The sequence below is a fragment of the Equus caballus genome, chromosome 25 (genome assembly GCF_041296265.1).
Source record: "Equus caballus isolate H_3958 breed thoroughbred chromosome 25, TB-T2T, whole genome shotgun sequence".
NCBI lineage: Eukaryota > Metazoa > Chordata > Mammalia > Perissodactyla > Equidae > Equus > Equus caballus.
In genome coordinates this window covers 19,294,135-19,311,649 of record NC_091708.1, presented here as the reverse complement: position 1 = coordinate 19,311,649, position 17,515 = coordinate 19,294,135, and the positions used below count along the sequence as shown (strand labels likewise).

The window sequence follows — 17,515 nt, the reverse complement described above, 5'->3', positions numbered from 1 at the left end:
TGTCTTCAAAAGGTGGATACCAGTATCCTTACCTCTTAGGTAAGAAAACCTGGGCTCAGGAGGCAGAATGAATTTCTCAAAGCCACACCAGTTAATAAATAGCAGAGTCCAGCATCAAACTTAGGTTTTTCTGGTCCCCTACCCCTGATCTTTCTACCATATCATTATTTCTTAAACTTGGCTGGAACCATCTGGGGAGTTTTATGAAATTCTGATACCTGGGTCTTACTCCCAGAAGTTCTGATTAGTTGTTGGGGGGGCGTGGCCTGGGCGTGGGATTTTTGTAAAGCTCTCTATGTGAGTCTAATGGGAGCTAAGACTGGGAACTCGTGCCCCACACCACACTGGCTTTCTGCATCCACACTGGCTGCAGCTGTTGGTGATCGTGTGTGAATCTAAGTCCACCCCCACCCGTGTGGTATCCGTGTGACCAGAATGCAAGTTCTTTTAGCCAGGGATCTTAGGCCCTCCCTGCTGCTTCCCCACCCCGCGACCTCCCCACCCCGTGCACGTGCACTGCCAAGGGTTGTTGACTGTTTAATCAGCCTCTTGGTTCTTATGTCTCATCCAGGGGACTCACTGATAGGTGGTTGGAGTTTGATCACATCCAGCTGTGCTCATCCTCAGAGCCTGTTGACATAAGAGAAGAGTCTTATAAACACGCTATGCATACTTGCTGGTCTCGAGGGTGTTGCTCATGACCTAGACCCATGGCAAGTGCAGCCTGGGTCGGCCTCCCAGACTTCAGCAGCCCTGCTCTGGAGGAAGGAGGCTGTTGGGCAGTTTCCGAGCACAATGCCTGCGTGCTGCTCTGGCTTTTCACACTCAGGAGGAATTTGTGGCTTACCTGGTCAGTGAGGGGAAGCTCATGTGTATATTCTGTTCTATCCAGGGCTCAGAGAGGTCTTTTTTTACCCCTCGCTTTACAGATGAGGCAGTGGAGACAAAGCTAGGTGAAATGACCTGGCAAATAAATAGATACAGAGCCTAGGTTTTCTGCCCCTGACCCCCGTGTGGTGCTGTTCATGTTGTCCCACAGCGGTCAATGTCTGGCTTTTTGTGCCAGGCGTCAATTGAAGCCACTAGCTTTCCTATCTTCCTTCCTGTTTACTCCATCTTAGGGGTACCAGGATACCCTGGGCGTCTCTTTGTGTCCCTGGGAATATAGTGCTAGTGACTAGGGATCCTACTTCCTCCTGGGGTAGAGCCTAGGGATTGTCCTTCCATCTCTAGGCCCTTCTTGGACCTGCTCAGCTGAAAGGACATCTCCTGTGATGCTGCTTAGGTACTTCTGGAATCTTCCCAGCTCTAATCCCATCTCCTAGGATTTATTATCCAGCCATCATTCACTGACCAGTAATTCTTTGCCCAGCCCTGATCTGGGCACTGGGATACAGTGATAAAACACATATTCTTTGCCCCAGAGGCTAGGCTAGTGGAAATAATATGCAAATAAGACAAGATTCCTAAAAGTATGGTCCCTGAGTTCTCTGCCTTAAAAGTACAATGGATGCTTATTAGAATGTAGATTCTTAGGCCCACTCTAGATCCATTATTTCTGAATCTCTGGGAACTGGGCCCAAGAAACTGCCTTTTAGCATGCTCCCTAAGTGAATTTTAGGTGCTCTGACGTTTGACGACAGCAGAAGTGAACCCAGCGCTAACAGTGTAGTATCATATATGATGGGGAGCACCAGTTTTGAGGGGGGTAACTGGGCAAGGAACAGCTTCTTGAAGGTGTCGTGAGGAATAACTAGGAGTTAGACAAATAAGAGGTAGCCAGAGAATCATTTCTCTAGAGATGCAAACCATACTTCATTTATCCTTTCTCTAACTCTCTGTTATTAAAGTTTGCTGAAGCAGAACAGACCTGGCTCAGGCAGCACTGAGGAGAGTCTGGTTGGGCTTTTGGGCCCTCCTTCTGCTTTATCTCTGCACGTGACCCCCTTGGCTCCCAGGGTTGACTCCTCTCCTCTTTAAGCCTCACTCCAGTAGTCCCATTTTCAGATAATAGCTTTATTTCTCCAGTTAAATGATTTGGGTTTGCAGGGTTTGCCCCCTACAGGTCAGTTACTGCCTGGGCCTGTGAGCTGCTGTCAGCAAATGAGGCCGGTCCAGCCATGTGGTCATGATAAAGTGTTTTTCTCTTTGTTGAAAGGAGAAGTTGGGTTGTTAAGAAGGTGGGGCAGAAGGAGACATGGATAGTCAAATGAAATAGGGCAGGGAAAATGATAGCATTTCAGAGTCAGGGGGCCCTACCAAGCCTCTGGCCAGAAACCTCTTGTTTTGGAACTGAAGAAGCTGAGGTTCAGAAAGATGATATGAAATACCCAAGTGACACCAGCAGGCACAGCCTCTAACACTGGGGTCTAAATTCTGGATTTCTGGCTACTGCTTTTTCTGCATCACCATATTGGATTGAAACCTTTTCTAAACGTACTTGGAGTGCTTATTATTTAAAGGGATTCCATATGAAACCCTGCAGCGATCCAATCATTTATTAGGGTTGATTTTTTTTTGAAATATATGCTTATGTGGTTTCTTAAACCAGGCAGACCTGGGTTTTGGAGCTCCATATCGTGTGTTCCACGTTTGGAATTAAAATGAGACCATGACTGTGAAAGCACTTTGATATGCATGGTGCCCTACATCAGTGTTCTCAAAGTGTGGGCCCCGGACCAGCAGCATCAACATCACCCGGAGGCTTGTTAGAAATGCAGACTCTCCTGCCTGGTCCCAGGCCCGCTGCATCAGAAACTCTGGGGGTGGGGGCCAGCAATCTGTATTAACAAGCTGTTCAGTTGATTCTGATGCCCACTCAAGTTCCAGAACCACTCTTCTGCATCAAGAAAAAAGCAGCCCCTGGGGCTCATAGGAATAAGACCCTTTTTCCCTCCAGATTTTAGCTATCTGAGATGGCATTGGGGAGACAGGAGTAGTGGGGTTAGTGTCACAAATCTCAGGTGGGATGGTCAAGATCATTTAAAAGGTTTGGCTTTTTCCTGGAAAACCACGGAAAAGCCGTGTGTGTGTGTGTACAGCACTATTGCGCTGTTTGTCTAAGGAGCACATGCCGAGTGTGGTTCCACACGTCTTCAGAAAGCAATCTTTTCATGTCTCTCCTGATAAGGTGAAGCTCCCCAAACCTCATTTCTCTGTGTGCTTAAGCCAGAAGCCTGTGGTTATCAATCGGTTTAAAACGAGGCAATCAGTATTATGATATTGTTCACCACCTGCCCCATTGTGCCAATGTTTTTTTGGAATTACTTGTTAAATGGAAATAAAACACCGTGTCTCCGCAGGGTTGAAGCTTCAGGATTTCCTGGTGGTCAATGAAACCTTCTCTGGATTCCTGAGTCACAACCTCTCTCTGCCAAGGCCTACTGTGGACAGCGTGCTGGGAGCTGATGTCAGTCTCCGCAAGGTAAGCTGCAACCTTCAGCTTCCTCGGTGGGGCCGATGACAATTACACTGTTCGAGAGTGCTAGGAAAGGAATGAATAAACCCCTGGCTTTGTCACGACGCTGAAGGAGGTTGTTAGCTCCCATACAGCTTCGGCAGTTTGACTTCTGCTCGGGCTGGCATGACCAACCTAGCCAGAGAGTGGAATGTGCAACCTGGCGTCCTGAGCCAGCTGGTTCAAATAAAATGATTTCCTGCCTGTCAACTGGCATTTGTTGATAACTTCCCCTTAAAAGGGGGATGAATTTAAAACATTTTCTTTAAAATTTAGCGGTTCTGAGACAGTAACCAAGCTTGAGGACTCTTGATCTGGAGCAGCTCTGTCTATAAAATCTAAGACAGGAGATTTAAAAAACGGAATGCTTCTTTTAAGGATAGACAAAGGAAGATATGTAAGGAGAAAATGTTTGTTTTTTCTTAAATTTGTAAAGCCAGGATGCAATATCAGTGTTTATATGGAATTTTAACCTTTGTTCTTAGAAAACTTCCTCTGGCATCGTTAGATATCACACGGCTCCTGTGCAGTAGGGAGCAGACCCAGATTGCGTGGTTATTGATTTTCAGAGCAGATTCTCAAGTTTATTCTTTGGCAAAAAGAGGAGCTGCTTCCTTACTCTGTCTCATGTCTACATATTAGCTTGTCTTTATAATAAACAAAAGTAGTGGAAATATTTATGCCTGCAAAGAAGATCTCTGCTTTATATGATCTAGAATTTTTAAAATTAGAAAAATGTGCTTACTGCTTGCCCTTATGGAACTAGGAAAATATGCCTGGTGTTTACCAATTGTGTGGTTGGGAGATGGGCCAAAGGCAGCAGGCTTATGAAAATGGTTGCATGTAGCATGATTTCCATTGCCTTCTGCCAATTTCATATCTGTCATGTCTGATCAGTTTAAAATAAGGGGCATCCTAAGTATGGAGGTGGTCCTTGCATGTTAGTCTCTGTGTAATCAGTGTTCTTAAACACAGATACTAAAGGTAGGCTGATAGCCTGGCAGCAAGGGCTGGTTAGAGAAAGGAGGAGAACTGAAGTGCGCTTGAGTATCTGGCAGTAGGTGAGAACTTACTGGAAGCCATGGCAGGCCGAATGCTCTGCAGTGTTAGAAAGCTCATGGGTCTTGGGAGGCTTTTGGTCCATCACTCGTATTAGGCTATACTACAAGCAAGTCAAGCTGCACTAATTTAAACTAACAGGGGAGGTAGTAATGGAGTAATAAAGAGTCTGCATCATCCGTTCATTCCACAAATATTTACTTTCTATAATGTTCTAGCACTGTGGACACAAAGTGAGCAAGAAAAGCAAGACCCCTCATCTTACTGAACTTGCTGTCTAATGGATAGTAAGGACCATATATGAAGAAGCACAGTTTATTTAGGCCCAGAAAAGCTAATTAAGTAAACAAGATATGGCCAAAGAGAGTCTCTCTCGGGGGTCTGCTATAATGAATAGATAAGAGTGACTTAGAATTGGCCTGTCAATGAGATGAGAAGAGGCCTGGCTTTCAGTTATTTTGTTCTGGGGCAAGTAAAATGATGAGTCCCAAATTCTGAAATTGCTTGAACGTAGTTCTTTGCACCAGTTAAATATCTGTACCTACAAATAAATAGTATAAATTCTTTTTTTCCCCATCATTCAGCCCAACCCCAGTTTAAGATACAAGTTCAACAGTAATGAGAATGTTGTTATCTAATAAAAGTGGTTTCCGGAGTTTGGATGCTAGATTCCTATTTGCTGAATCATGTGTACCACTTTTGAGAAAAAGAGTCGGACTCAGGATTTCCCTTGACAAGGACAAGAGTGCAGGAGATGACGAGTCAAACACAGCATTCAGGTTGTAAATGTCATGAGCTCGTGCCTTGATACATTGCAAAGTTCAGTAGAGACCCGATGCATTGGTCCAGTGCAGCAGTGTCCATTCTTCCAAGCTGTGTTGATGTGAAATCCCCCAAAAGGCTTCAAGGACCCAGCTTCCACTCTTTGTAATTCAGTTTTGTGTGCCTCTTTCTGCCTGAAATGCTTCCAGGTTTTTTTGCAAGGCTACCAGTTACATTTGACCAGTGTGTGCAATGGATCAAAATTAGAAGAGGTGATTCGCCTTAGTGACCAAGAAGTTTCCAGGCTTTGCAGCCTGCCAAGGGAGAAACGGGATGCAGCAGAGCAAGTTCTTCGTTCCAACGTGGATGTCCTGAAGCCAATCCTGGTGAGTAGGCTTGCTGTGTGGAGAAGTTTCAGACATAATGCTTTTGGGATGTGAAATTTTTCCTTGGGCAACATGACTTTGTTTTTATAGATACATAGAGCTGGCTGGAAGTTTGAGATATAATTTAGCTCAGTGGTATGCTAACTGTTATTTCAAACTTTTGGACCACCTCCCAAACAGTAAATGGAGGAAGAATGAGATGGGTGTGGCTCTGAGTCCAAGCCTAAGGTCCCTTGTGCCTGTTTCAGTCAGAGAAGACCTGCTTTTTTATTTTTATTTTTCATATTATAATTAGATTATAGGAGTTCGCTTGAAGAAAGAGTCCCCCAGATTTTAAAAAATTGTCTCAAAACCATTAAAGGGAAGATGGATATCTATTCATTTTTAAAAGCCTATCAGAAGGGAGACACTGTAAGCTGTCAGAGAGGGAAAACACTGTCATTGGATCGGAGCACACTCAATAATTAGCTTAATCAGTGACAAAATTACATTCACAGAAGAAAAAAATCTCCACATAGTCTGATCAGTTAGGAGCCAAGAGTTCAGAGAAGCAATCCGTGAGAATACACATTCATTTTGAATCAAAAAATGCAGATGAGCCTGAATGTTTTGGTCATCAGAGTGCTGTGTCTAGTTCCAGAACAGGTCCATTTCTTTGGGTTTTCTGGGAGCTCTGGTGAAACGCCCCTCCAACAACATCTTTTAGCATCCAGTGTTCTGATTTCCTACTCGCTAGATAGCTCTCTGACTTGTCAGTAGGTTCTCTTAAAACCAGGGAGAGAGCCCTGAAGGAAAGATGTGCTGGGAAAGAGATGTTCCTCATTATAATAAAAAGAAATTGGAATCCTCTGGGACTTTGTGCAGCATGATTTCTTTATAGAGAGATGGGCCCTCCCAGGGGTAGTAAGAATGTTCAGTGTCTAGACCCTGTGCCTGGATCATGTCCTAGAATGTGACCTTAGAAACACATCCCAGAGTTTACACTCAAGACTGACCATCAGGAAGGTCTTGCGTCCTGCTTGACTCTGATGCTGCAACTACTGCTGGAGGTGAAGGTCGTGGTAAAACTATTTGAGTTCTTGGTTCTTGGTGCTTCTCGGGGAGGGTTCATGGTGAACCAGTAGGTGTGAAGGCCTTAGGCTGAATGCTTGGAGCTGTTTTTGTTTTATTCTAGAAGTAGCATGTTCTGTTTCAGTGTTTTTAAAAAATTACTGAGTTGCTTTGTTCAGAGGTCTGTGATTGTATTGGTTAATGTTTCTAGAGTATGATTTTGGGAAAGGTATGTTTCTGGATGGGGATGTTTGCAGCCCTAGACAACTGGGCTAAATAGCTGGAGAAGCCCATTTGTGCGGACACTTGCAGCCTGTGGCACTTTCTGCGTTGTGAGACATTGAGGGTCGAAGGTCAGTACGAATGGTAGACTGCTTCCTTGGCCGGTTTTGGCCGGTTTGCTTTACTTCACTGCAAGACAGAAATGCTCCCCCTTTCAGCCAGGATAACTCAAAGTTTGGAAAGATGGGTGCTTTCAGAAGAGATGGTGACTTATTCTGGTGTCCATTCATTGTTTCATTTCTGTTTACTCATTAAGTACCTACTGTGTGCACAACCCAGTAAAATCCCTCCACTTACCTAGTGCCTGAGTTACGCTCTAAGTAGAATGACAGTATAATCCTCATAATCTGACAGTCAACAGCTTAGATTTCAACTTGAAAATCTCTCCTGGATGGGAGGATTAGCATGGTAGGGTACATGGAAATGCACTGTCAGAACTGTCAGCTACGCCACAGCCCATCCTGTTGTGTTGTGGTTGTGCCTTGTCAGTCAGTTGGTTCACAATCATGTATTGATTAGGGTGGCTACCATATGCTTCCTGCACATCTCTTAGGCATAAGAGCATCTCAGGTTCTGCTGTTGCCTGTCTACCATTGCTGAGATCTCTCTCCGTAAAGTCAGAAAATGGGGCTCTTGAATTAGAGTATAGTAATTTGTCAGGATGGTTCTGTGTAAAGATGATTTTAGAGGATACCTTTGGGATGAAATGACTTGCAAACATTTTGAAATATGACTCTTATTTAGTGAATTAAAGCAAAGCCTTAATTGGAGCCCTGGGATTGATATTTGATTTACATCAAGCAGCCTTTTACTCCTGCCACTTGGTTGAAATTTCAACATTTGTGATGGTAGATGGGTGCGACACGTGACATCTTTACCCATAGGCAGTTAATTGTGCCAAGAAACGCAACAGGAGCACTGACCAGAGGCAGGCCCAGCACCACGGGGAGGAAAACAGTTCTGCAGTATGTGTTTCTGCACCAATAGTAGGTTTTCCAGAGAGAGAAGTTTTGAAACATTTCCCTTCTTTCTGTTGTGTTTTTTTTTTTTTTGGTGTGGATGCTTCCCCGTTTTTCAGCTGAGGGTATTCTGACTCTTTCTCCTGGGCCTCCTTCAGTCTCCCCATGACCTCTGGACAGTAGTGTTTTGACAACATAGGGGGAAGTCTGGCAGAGTGGAAAGGGCATGGGCTTGGGGTCACTTGTGTCTGGGTTCAAATACTGTCTCAGCATTTTACCAGCCGTGTGACCTCGGATAAATTATTTAGCTCTGAAAACCCTAGTTTCCTCGTCTTCTACATTCAGATAATATAGTTTACCCTCTGTTGTGATTATTGGTCGTGCATATGAAGAACCTGGCATAGGGCCTGGTACACATTAGGTGCTCAATAAATAGAAGTTAATAATTTAATTGATGTGAGTAATATAAATTATATGCTGAAAACAATTGCTGGCAAGATAGAAATGTTCTTCTGTAGATCAGTGTTAGGAATCAGTCATGCCAAACAAAGTCCTGAAGAATATTTCAGTGACAAATTGCATCCTTTGCCTAGATATTGCCCAGGCTCCTTACCCTATAAATTCTTATTTATGTTTATGCCTCAATTATACCTTGCGTGAAAATTAATACTGGATGACAGAATGTTATTGCATCCTTTAAGTTCTCTGGGTTTAATGGTGGTTTCCATTAGGCATTCTCCTTTTTTTATTTAAAAACATATTCAGTCATTGAACAATATTTATTGAGTTTATTATATGTCAGATACGTTCTAGAAGCTGGACTCAACTGAGGTCCTCACAAAGATGACTTCCTGATGAGTACAAGACAGGCTGATATATGAAATATTATCTCTACGATAAATGCACTTGGTTATGATGGGAGACTTGTGTTACATCGTATTCATGTTAAGATAACAACCTCTAGGAGGGGGTCAAGGCCATCTGGCAGTGACCTCTGTTATCTGACTGCTCAGCAGGGTGGATTTGCCTGTACTGGTTGGCTGGGCAGCTGAGCTTTCCCTTGCCTTCCATACAGGTCCTTCCTGAAGCAGCACATGCCTTTCCCAGCTAGAGGAGAAGTCCGTATGCGGGCCTCTCTCTGCTGTCCGACAATAACCTCTGTCTGTCTTGGCCTGCAGGAAGGAGGGGTAATAGTGGACCAGCAAGTTTTGGCCAGAGGGATTTATTTGCTTCTATTGTCAAGTTCCTTGCTGATCGTATTGGTTTTCTATTGTTGCTGTAACAAATTACCACAAACTTTGCAGCTTAAAACCACACAGATTTATCATCTCGCGGTTGTGTAGGCCAGAAGCCTGGGAAGAGCATGACTCAGTTGGGTCCACTTCTTAGAGTCTCACAAGACTGAAATTAAGGTGATTGCAGGGCTGTATTCCTTTTTGGAGGCTCCGAACATGAGTCTGCTTCTGAGCTCATTCAGGTTGTTAGCTGAGTTCAGTTCCTTACAGTTGTCAGACTGAGGTCTCTGTTTGCTTGCCGGGTGTCAGCTAGAGGCCAGTCTTTGCTCCTAGAGGCTGCCAGTGTCCTTCTCAGGCTTTGCATCTGATCCCTCTCCAGCCACAGCGGGTTGAGTCTCTCTCATGCGTTAAATCTCTCTGACTTCTCCTTCTGCCACATCTCTCTGCCTCTGGCCAGAGAAAGTTCTCTGCTTTTAAGGGCTCGTGTGATTAGATTGAATCATCCAGGATAATGTCCCTATTTTAAGCTCCACAACTTTAATGACATCTGTAATGTACATTTATCATGTAATGTAACATACTCACAGGTTCCAGGCATTAGAATGTGGCCAGCTTTGGGGAGAGCATTCATCCTGCCACAACTGTCTTTTGATTGGAAGGTATATTTCAGTATGTCTTCGAAGGGTTTCTTCAGTGCCCTTGACTTTTATTAGTCCCTCTTCAAGCCCTGTGCACTTTCTTGCCTATATTCTGAGAGTGACTCTAAAGCATGACAAGCACTACCCGTTACGAAGAGAGCAGTGACTTTGGGAAGCAGAGCATCTCTGAAGAAGGCATGAAACATTCATCAACAAAACCAACAGATATTTACTAGTGTCTGCTTTGTACCAGGTACTGTTCTAGGCGCTGAAGGGTCAGCCATGAAGAAAGCATACAAGATCCACATGGAGCTTTCATTCCACTGGGCACTGAGAACCAACTTTAAGGCTGAGGGTGGGAATTTGAGGAACTCCTCATGGGTTTTGGGTCTGTAGAGTGAGGACTGTCCTTCCATCCCAGTTTCACTGACGACTTCCCAACAGCCCCCTGACAACCATCTTTGCCAGCCTGGGACCCTGTGATCCATAGTGGAAAGAATGTGGGGTTAGCTAGGCTTGAGCTCTAGTCGTGGCTCACCATTTTCTCAGTGATGTGAAGACCGTGTATGATCCTTAAGGTGAGGAAAACGGGGTCTGATTCTTGAGTTAGGAAGGACAGGCATAAAGATTTCTCTCTACCTCAGAAACAACTTGGATATTGCACAACCATGTGGTTAGATTATCTTGACCTCTGATGATACCTTCACCCTAAAAGGAAAAGTTCTGTTTCTGTGGAACAGAGAGTTCTGTTCACATGTCTTCTGATGCATGAAGCACACTCTCGCAAAGGCGAAACTCAGTTCATGGGACAAAGGAGGTGAAGTGAGGGTGCCCTGAGGTCCTGGGAAGACCAGTGATGTCACAGTGGGCTCTGTACAGATCGAAGGAGCGGATGGAGAAGGGGTGAACAAAGTCATCCTTGTCTTGAAGGGTCTTTGTTTGGAGTCTTCTTGACCCTTTGGCAAGGACTCAGAATACCAGATGGGGCTTGGCTCGTGGCTTTTTGGGGCTAGATTCTTCAATTTATTGCATGCAGTCCTTAAAGCATTTGTGTGGGTTTTTGCAGGAGAAAACGCTTGCTTTCCCTCTCCTCCTGCCTGAAATTCATACGTTTGTGAGAAGTGTCAGATTTTGTTTGGCTGTGTTTGATTTTATTGTCCACGTGTTTACAAGGTATGCGTTCTCCCGGCAAGCAATTGCAGCCTTCATCATTTGGTATTCGGTAGAATGACGTGCCTTGTGGAATAACTCTTCAGGCTCTATTTCACCTAATTCCTATGGGAAAATCGGAGCACAGAAATGAGGGATAAATTGCTGAATTTAGCAGTGTGTTAATATGACTGCTCAACTCCATCTATATGGATATCTTTGCCTCAATTATATTATTTCTTCCTTGACAAGTGCTGCCATTTCTAAGATAAAGGTTTAATTTTGGTCTCGAATTATGTGGTAGCAGATGCATTTAACTGTGTTTAGAAACAGCAAAAATTGAAGTATTTTAATGCATTAAACACATCAAATTTAAATTTTATATTTAAATTGTCAAATTGTTTTTGTAAGATTAGTACCTTCCTCAGGTATGAGTTTTATAATTCCGTACTTCAATAAAGAATGTGAAAATGTTCCTCAAGGGAAAACTTTCTTGTCCTGTAAATTATTGGAAAGAGACAGAGATTACTTCCGGGTGGTGATAGTCTTTGTACCTGGTGTGTGGCTTACTTATTTTCAATTTGAACTAAAACATAACAAATCCTAGCCCTGAGTGGGGTTTTCTGCATATGGGCAAAGTGACGTAGAGCCTTTAGTCTACTTGATGAAAGTGTTTAAGAGAAGTTTGAGATGCTCCAATGAACGCATTGTGATGTGTATTTGCAGGAGGAAAGCAAAATTGTGTATTATACTGAAAATACTGTAAATATGTGTACACCCACATCTCACTTTATTTAGAAGTAGAGTCACTGAAAAATTTGGGTGTGGGTACGATTTTTGTAAATTGAGAAGAGTTTTCAATCACATTTTAATTTCACAGATGTTGTATCTTCTGTTTCTGTTTGGCTGTGACTTCTATTGCATTAGTAATAGTCTCTTCCAGTCTTGATTTTGTATAGAGATCATCTGTAAACTAACACTTAAATTCATTCAAGTATTTATTGAGCCCTGAGCGGTGCCATGCACTGGGCCAGGGAGGCAGTGGTGAGTAAGGAACAGCTTTCTATTGAGTTTCCCTGCTGGTGGGGAGCTGGCTGAGAAAAGGAGCAGATGCTGTGCGGAATGACAGACCCTCTGCTGGGTGCTGTGCGGGCCCTGATGAGGCCTCCTAACCCAGTCTTTGAGGATCAGGAAGAAACATCCTCTAAACTGGGACCTAAAGAATAGAGGTTAGCTAGGTAAAGAACAGGGAGAAGAATGTTCTGGGCAGAGGACATGGCATACGCATGGGTCCAAAGGGGAGAGAGAAGCGAAGGTGGCATTTAGGGGAACTGCACGTGATTGAGTAGTTCAGAATGGAGCGGATGTAGCTAATGGGAGTTTGATGGGAGAAGGAACAGGAAGGCGTGATGCCATGGAGGTGAGCGAAGGCTAGCTGAGGCCAACTTTCAGGAGCCATGTTAGGCTATTGGGCCTCATCCTTAGAGCAAGAGGAGCCTCTGAAAGACTCGAGAGGGTGAGTGACTTGATGATGTGAATACAAAACAGAGTGTATCTGGGAATTTGCCTGACCTTCGAAGCAGGACTCTCTCCAGTCCATGCCTCGACTTCCTAATGTGCTTCTTCCTTCCTTTTGGCTTTTCTCCCACATTTACTGGGTGCCTAGTTATTATGTGCCAGGAACTGTGCTAAACATGAAGTTGAAATAAAACACCAGCTCAGAAATTAAAGTCAAATGGACTTTGCTAGGTTACTGCCTTTTTTATTTTCAGTCTTGTACAATTTAGTTATTAAGCTAGTGAGGATAGAAAGAATATAATGAAGTCATCTGTTAGACCCAGAAAGAATGGAGCCCAATGACCTTTGTCATTCTCGGGCCAGCACCCCAGGATGTCATGGTTTTAGGAAATGTTGCTATGTAGTGATTAAAACATTTTGCAGAAGTGGGTGGGAGCTTTTGAGTAATACAATAAGCATTTGTGTATTCTTCTCTAATGATATTACAGTATTTAGTATGATCTAAAAATATTGAATAACATGTGAATTCCTGTTAGCCTAACACAGAATGTACAGTCCCTCACTGAGGGCTTTATTTTCCCTCTTTCTCCCCCTTTCCTTACTTCATACAAGAAAATCACTTGCCTCCTATGATCAATGGGAACCTCTGAGTTCATAGCCAAGGGAATGTTTTTGGTTAAGGAAGAATAATAGTAGGAATTCCAATTCTGGGACTTGTTTACTGGAGCTCCTTGGAAATGTGATTTGGCAAGTTTTGCCTGCCCCTGTCAACCAAGTATGAGCAGGAGACCACGGTTCATAGTACATGCAGGCACGTGGTTCTCAGACTTCATTCTCTGGCCTAGTTTCAAGGCAGTTTCCTGGGGTTAATTTTATTCAAGGAAGTTAGACATCCTTCAGATCTGATTTGTACTGAAGCCAACTTATATTCCTTACCCTTCCTTCATTCCTGCCCCAATCTCCCTCCTTTCCTGATCTTTCATTGAATTAGAAAGAGAATTATGAAATAGTTCAAACATGCACAAGAGTACAGAGAATAACATAAAGAGCACCCTTGTACCATCACCCGTCATTTTGCCATGCTTGCTTCAGATTCTTTTCAAGAAGTAAAACATTGTAGATACAGTTGATGCCACCTGTGTATCCCCATGTCCTTCCTCAGAGATAACCACTATGCTAGAGTTGCATGTTTTTATGCTTTATACCATATATATTTGTATTCTGTTAATAACAATATACTGTATTGGGTGGCATGTGACCACATTGTATAAATGTGCATATTGATCTGCAGCTTGTCTTTTTCACTCACTGTTATGTTTTTGAGATTTATCAGTGTTGATACATGTGGCATCTGGTTCATTGTTTAATTTTTTTTTTCGGATGTACATCATATTTCGAGTTCTGTGTACATCACGTCATGTTCACCACCCGAACACTAATTATAGTGCATCCCCTCGCATGTGAGCCTGGTCACCCCTTTTGTCCTCCCCCCTCCCTGGTTCATTTTAACTGTTGCATGGTATTCCATTTTTATACTAAAATTTAAAAAAATCCATTCTTCCAGTTTTTGGCTTGTTTTTTCATGCTGTTTATGATGTCTTTTGATTCACAGTTATTTTTACTTTATTTTTTTAAAGGTTTTACTTTTTCTTTTTCTCCCCAAAGCCCCCAGGTACATAGTTGTGTATTTTTAGTTGTGGCTCCTTCTAGTTGTGGCATGTGGCACGCTGCCTCAGCATGGCTTGATGAGTGGTGCCATGTCCGTGCCCAGGATTCCAACCAGCGAAACCCTGGGCCACTGAAGCAGAGCACATGAACTTAACCACTCAGCCACTGGGCCGGCCCTAGGTGCACAGTTTTCACTTTTAAAAGTTGGAGTCATTTTTTTTTCCATTTTGGTTTGAGCTTCTATTTTGTTTAAGAAGCCCTTTCCCATCCCAAGTTCATAAGTATATATTCTCACATATGTTTGAAACTTTAATTTTTACTTTTTTTTTTTTAAGATTTTATTTTTTCCTTTTTCTCCCCAAAGCCCTTCTGGTACATAGTTGTATATTTTTCGTTGTGGGTCCTTCTAGTTGTGGTATGTGGGACGCTGCCTCAGCGTGGTTTGATGAGCAGTGCCATGTCCGTACCCAGGATTCGAACCAACGAAACACTGGGCCGCCTGCAGTGGAGTGCGCGAACTTAACCACTCAGCCACAGGGCCAGCCCCTAATTTTTACTTTTAACTCTTTAATCTACCAAGAATTTAATTTTGTATAGTGGTGTGAGATGGAAAATTTATCATTGTTCTTAGGTGAATAACTAGTCCCAACAACAGTAATTGAACAGCGTATCCCTTCTTCACTAATTTGTAATAATTCTGCTGATTTGCATCATTCCATTCTCTGTATTTTATCATGTTCAAGCACGGAAAAGTAAAATGAAGTCTTGAGCAAAATATCTGGATAATTTAAGCTTTAAACTCGATGCTGAATTTGAATTGTGTGTTTTTTTTAACCCTATGATGTCGACCCACCCCTTTGAAAATGGAAATTCATTTGTGTCGACTACAGGTTGCCAATACTGTTAGTGAATACTGAGCATTTAATCTCACACAACGATTAGTGTAAAAGGATCCCGATAATGACGTTGACTGTTCTACCTATTACTTATGCATAGGTTTAGCCAATGTTTCTCTGAGAGACAAAAACCTAAACCAGTTAAACAAACAAACGAAAGCTCAGAGTATTGACAACAAAGTCGTATAGTAAGATATGGTATTGCGTTGGTGTCTGAATATGTGGTCAACTATATTCAGAGGTTAAACACTCAGGTAGTAGGTCCTGTGGTGTGCATGGAGTTTGATGAATTGTGTAGCCTTTAAAACAAGAGCAATAAGATTGCCCCAAAGTTAAGGCATTTAAGTTGAAAAACCCGAAGGAAAAATCATTACCTATTAAGATTTAAATTCATTCAGATGGGGAAGACATAGTCTAAGAACTACATCCACTGATCATTGATTTGTCCCCTTCAGGGGAAAGATGACCACTGATGGCGACAGCAGACCCATGTTGGGTCTGAAGTTTTAGAAACCTGGTCTTTTGTACTTGGTGACTTGTACACAATTGGTGTGACATACGTGGCCTCACATGTGTTTGGCACCATCTTGGATCCCAGTCAGGGCTAAGTGATCTGACTGGCCTCTCTTCCCTACTTCACAATCGAAAATAGACAGTATTGTGTGGACCAGACATGGAATGTACAAACAACCATATTCGTGCAAAGAATACTGTGAAAAAAGAGGTGTGACCATTGTGCAAGTGCTGTGTCTCAGTGGTTCTCAAATTTCAGTGGGCACAAAAGGATCCCCTGAGGATTCTGAGGTCACACTGCTAGCTGCTGAATCAACAGATCCAGGAGGCTGGGGCTCTGCACAGGTGGTTCCCGTGCAGGCGCTCCCAGGACCACACTCTATTAGCAAAATCTGCTCATTCACAATCTCCTGTCATGGTTTTGGTTGTATTCAAGTGCAATTGGTACCATTTTAATTTAATATTTCCTTTTAATTGACTTCTTTTGTATAAATAAATGTAATTAGAAAAGAAATTTATCACTACTGTAAAAGTAAAATCAATATCACTTGCTATCAATAGAAGGTACACATGAATATACATTAAGATAAAAGTGTGTGGGGGCTGGCCCCGTGGTGCAGCGGTTAAATGCGCATGTTCCGTTTCGTTGGCCTGGGGTTTGCTGGTTCGGATCCTGGGTGCGGACATGGCACCGCTTGGCATGCCATGCTGTGGTAGGCATCCCATGTATAAAGTAGAGGAAGATGGGCATGGATGTTAGCTCAGGGCCAGGCTTCCTCAGCAAAAAAGAGGAGGAGTGGCAGTAGTTAGCTCAGGGTTAATCTTCCTCAAAAAAAAAAAAAAAAGAAGATAAAAGTGTATGTGGGTCTGGCCCAGTGGCATTGTGGTTAAGTTCAGTGCTCTGCTTTGGCAGCCAGGGGTTCGCTGGTCGCTGGTTTGGATTCCAGGCGTGGACCTGCACGCTGCTGTCAAGACAGGCTGTGGCAGGCATTCCACATATAAAATAGAGGAGGATGAGCATGGATGTTAGCTCAGGGCCAGTCTTCCTCAGCAAAAAGAGGAAGATTGATGGTGGGTGTTAGCTCAGGGCTAATCTTCCTCAACAACAACAAAAAATGTGATGTGTGTGCATGTCTATATGTGGCTATACATACACACATATACCTAATCATAGGTAATGATTTTTCGTTCAGATTTTTCAATTTAAATGTCAACTCTGGGGCAAGTTTGTGTATGTTTATAGTATAAAAATATATATTTACATTTTATCTACTTAACATTATCTTCTGTTTCACAGTTTGACAAACACTGAGTAAAAGAAAAAAGGTTATAGAGGAGAGAGAAGCATTTTATCTCAAGCCTTCAGGACTTAGGATGACCGTGTCTTAGCCTTGCACTGAAGAGTGTTTATAATCTTAGAAATAGCACGTCGGAGTGTGGCTGATGTGCTTTGAGATGACAACTCTTGCTCTCTGCCTCGCTGAGGGAGGGCACCTCAACAGGAGAAAAAGTTCATCGAGAGCTAGCCAGGAAATGGGAGGGAGGATGTAAGTCTTTTCAAGAACTGGAAAGCCCTGTTTGCAGATGACAGCCTGTCAAGGAAGGGAAGAGAAGGGCAGGGATGGAATTGTTTTTAATTTTGAAGATCTACGCGCCAGGCATGGTCCTCTGCATCTGTCCTCTAGTTGACTTTTCAGGAGAGCGCTGTCCTATTTGCAGAGCACCGTTAACTCTGCTGTGGAGTTGAGAAATGGAGGCGGGGGTAGTTTGAGTCATTTGCCCAGGCTTCTGCAGCCACCCCAGATCCCTATCACCAGAGAAGTGGGGGCAGAGTGACAAGAATCATAAGAATCTTATTTCCATTCAGACTTTATAAAAGAAATGGGTTAACTACCAAATTTTAAGTTTTAAACATTTACACTAAGTTAATTTCGCATGTTTTT

At 43.0% G+C, this 17,515-nt stretch overlaps 1 protein-coding gene across 6 annotated transcripts in view; it reads left to right on the top strand.

The window, feature by feature from the left end:
• ABCA1 (ATP binding cassette subfamily A member 1) overlaps window positions 1-17,515 on the top strand; it is a 132,002-nt gene that overhangs the window by 51,323 nt on the left and 63,164 nt on the right. For all 6 annotated transcript variants that reach the window (XM_023629810.2, XM_001493790.7, XM_070250906.1 and 3 more), the window contains exons 6-7: window positions 3,303-3,424; window positions 5,488-5,664. In XM_023629810.2, coding sequence (XP_023485578.1) covers window positions 3,303-3,424; window positions 5,488-5,664 — 299 coding nt within the window. The remainder of the gene's footprint in view (window positions 1-3,302; window positions 3,425-5,487; window positions 5,665-17,515) is intronic.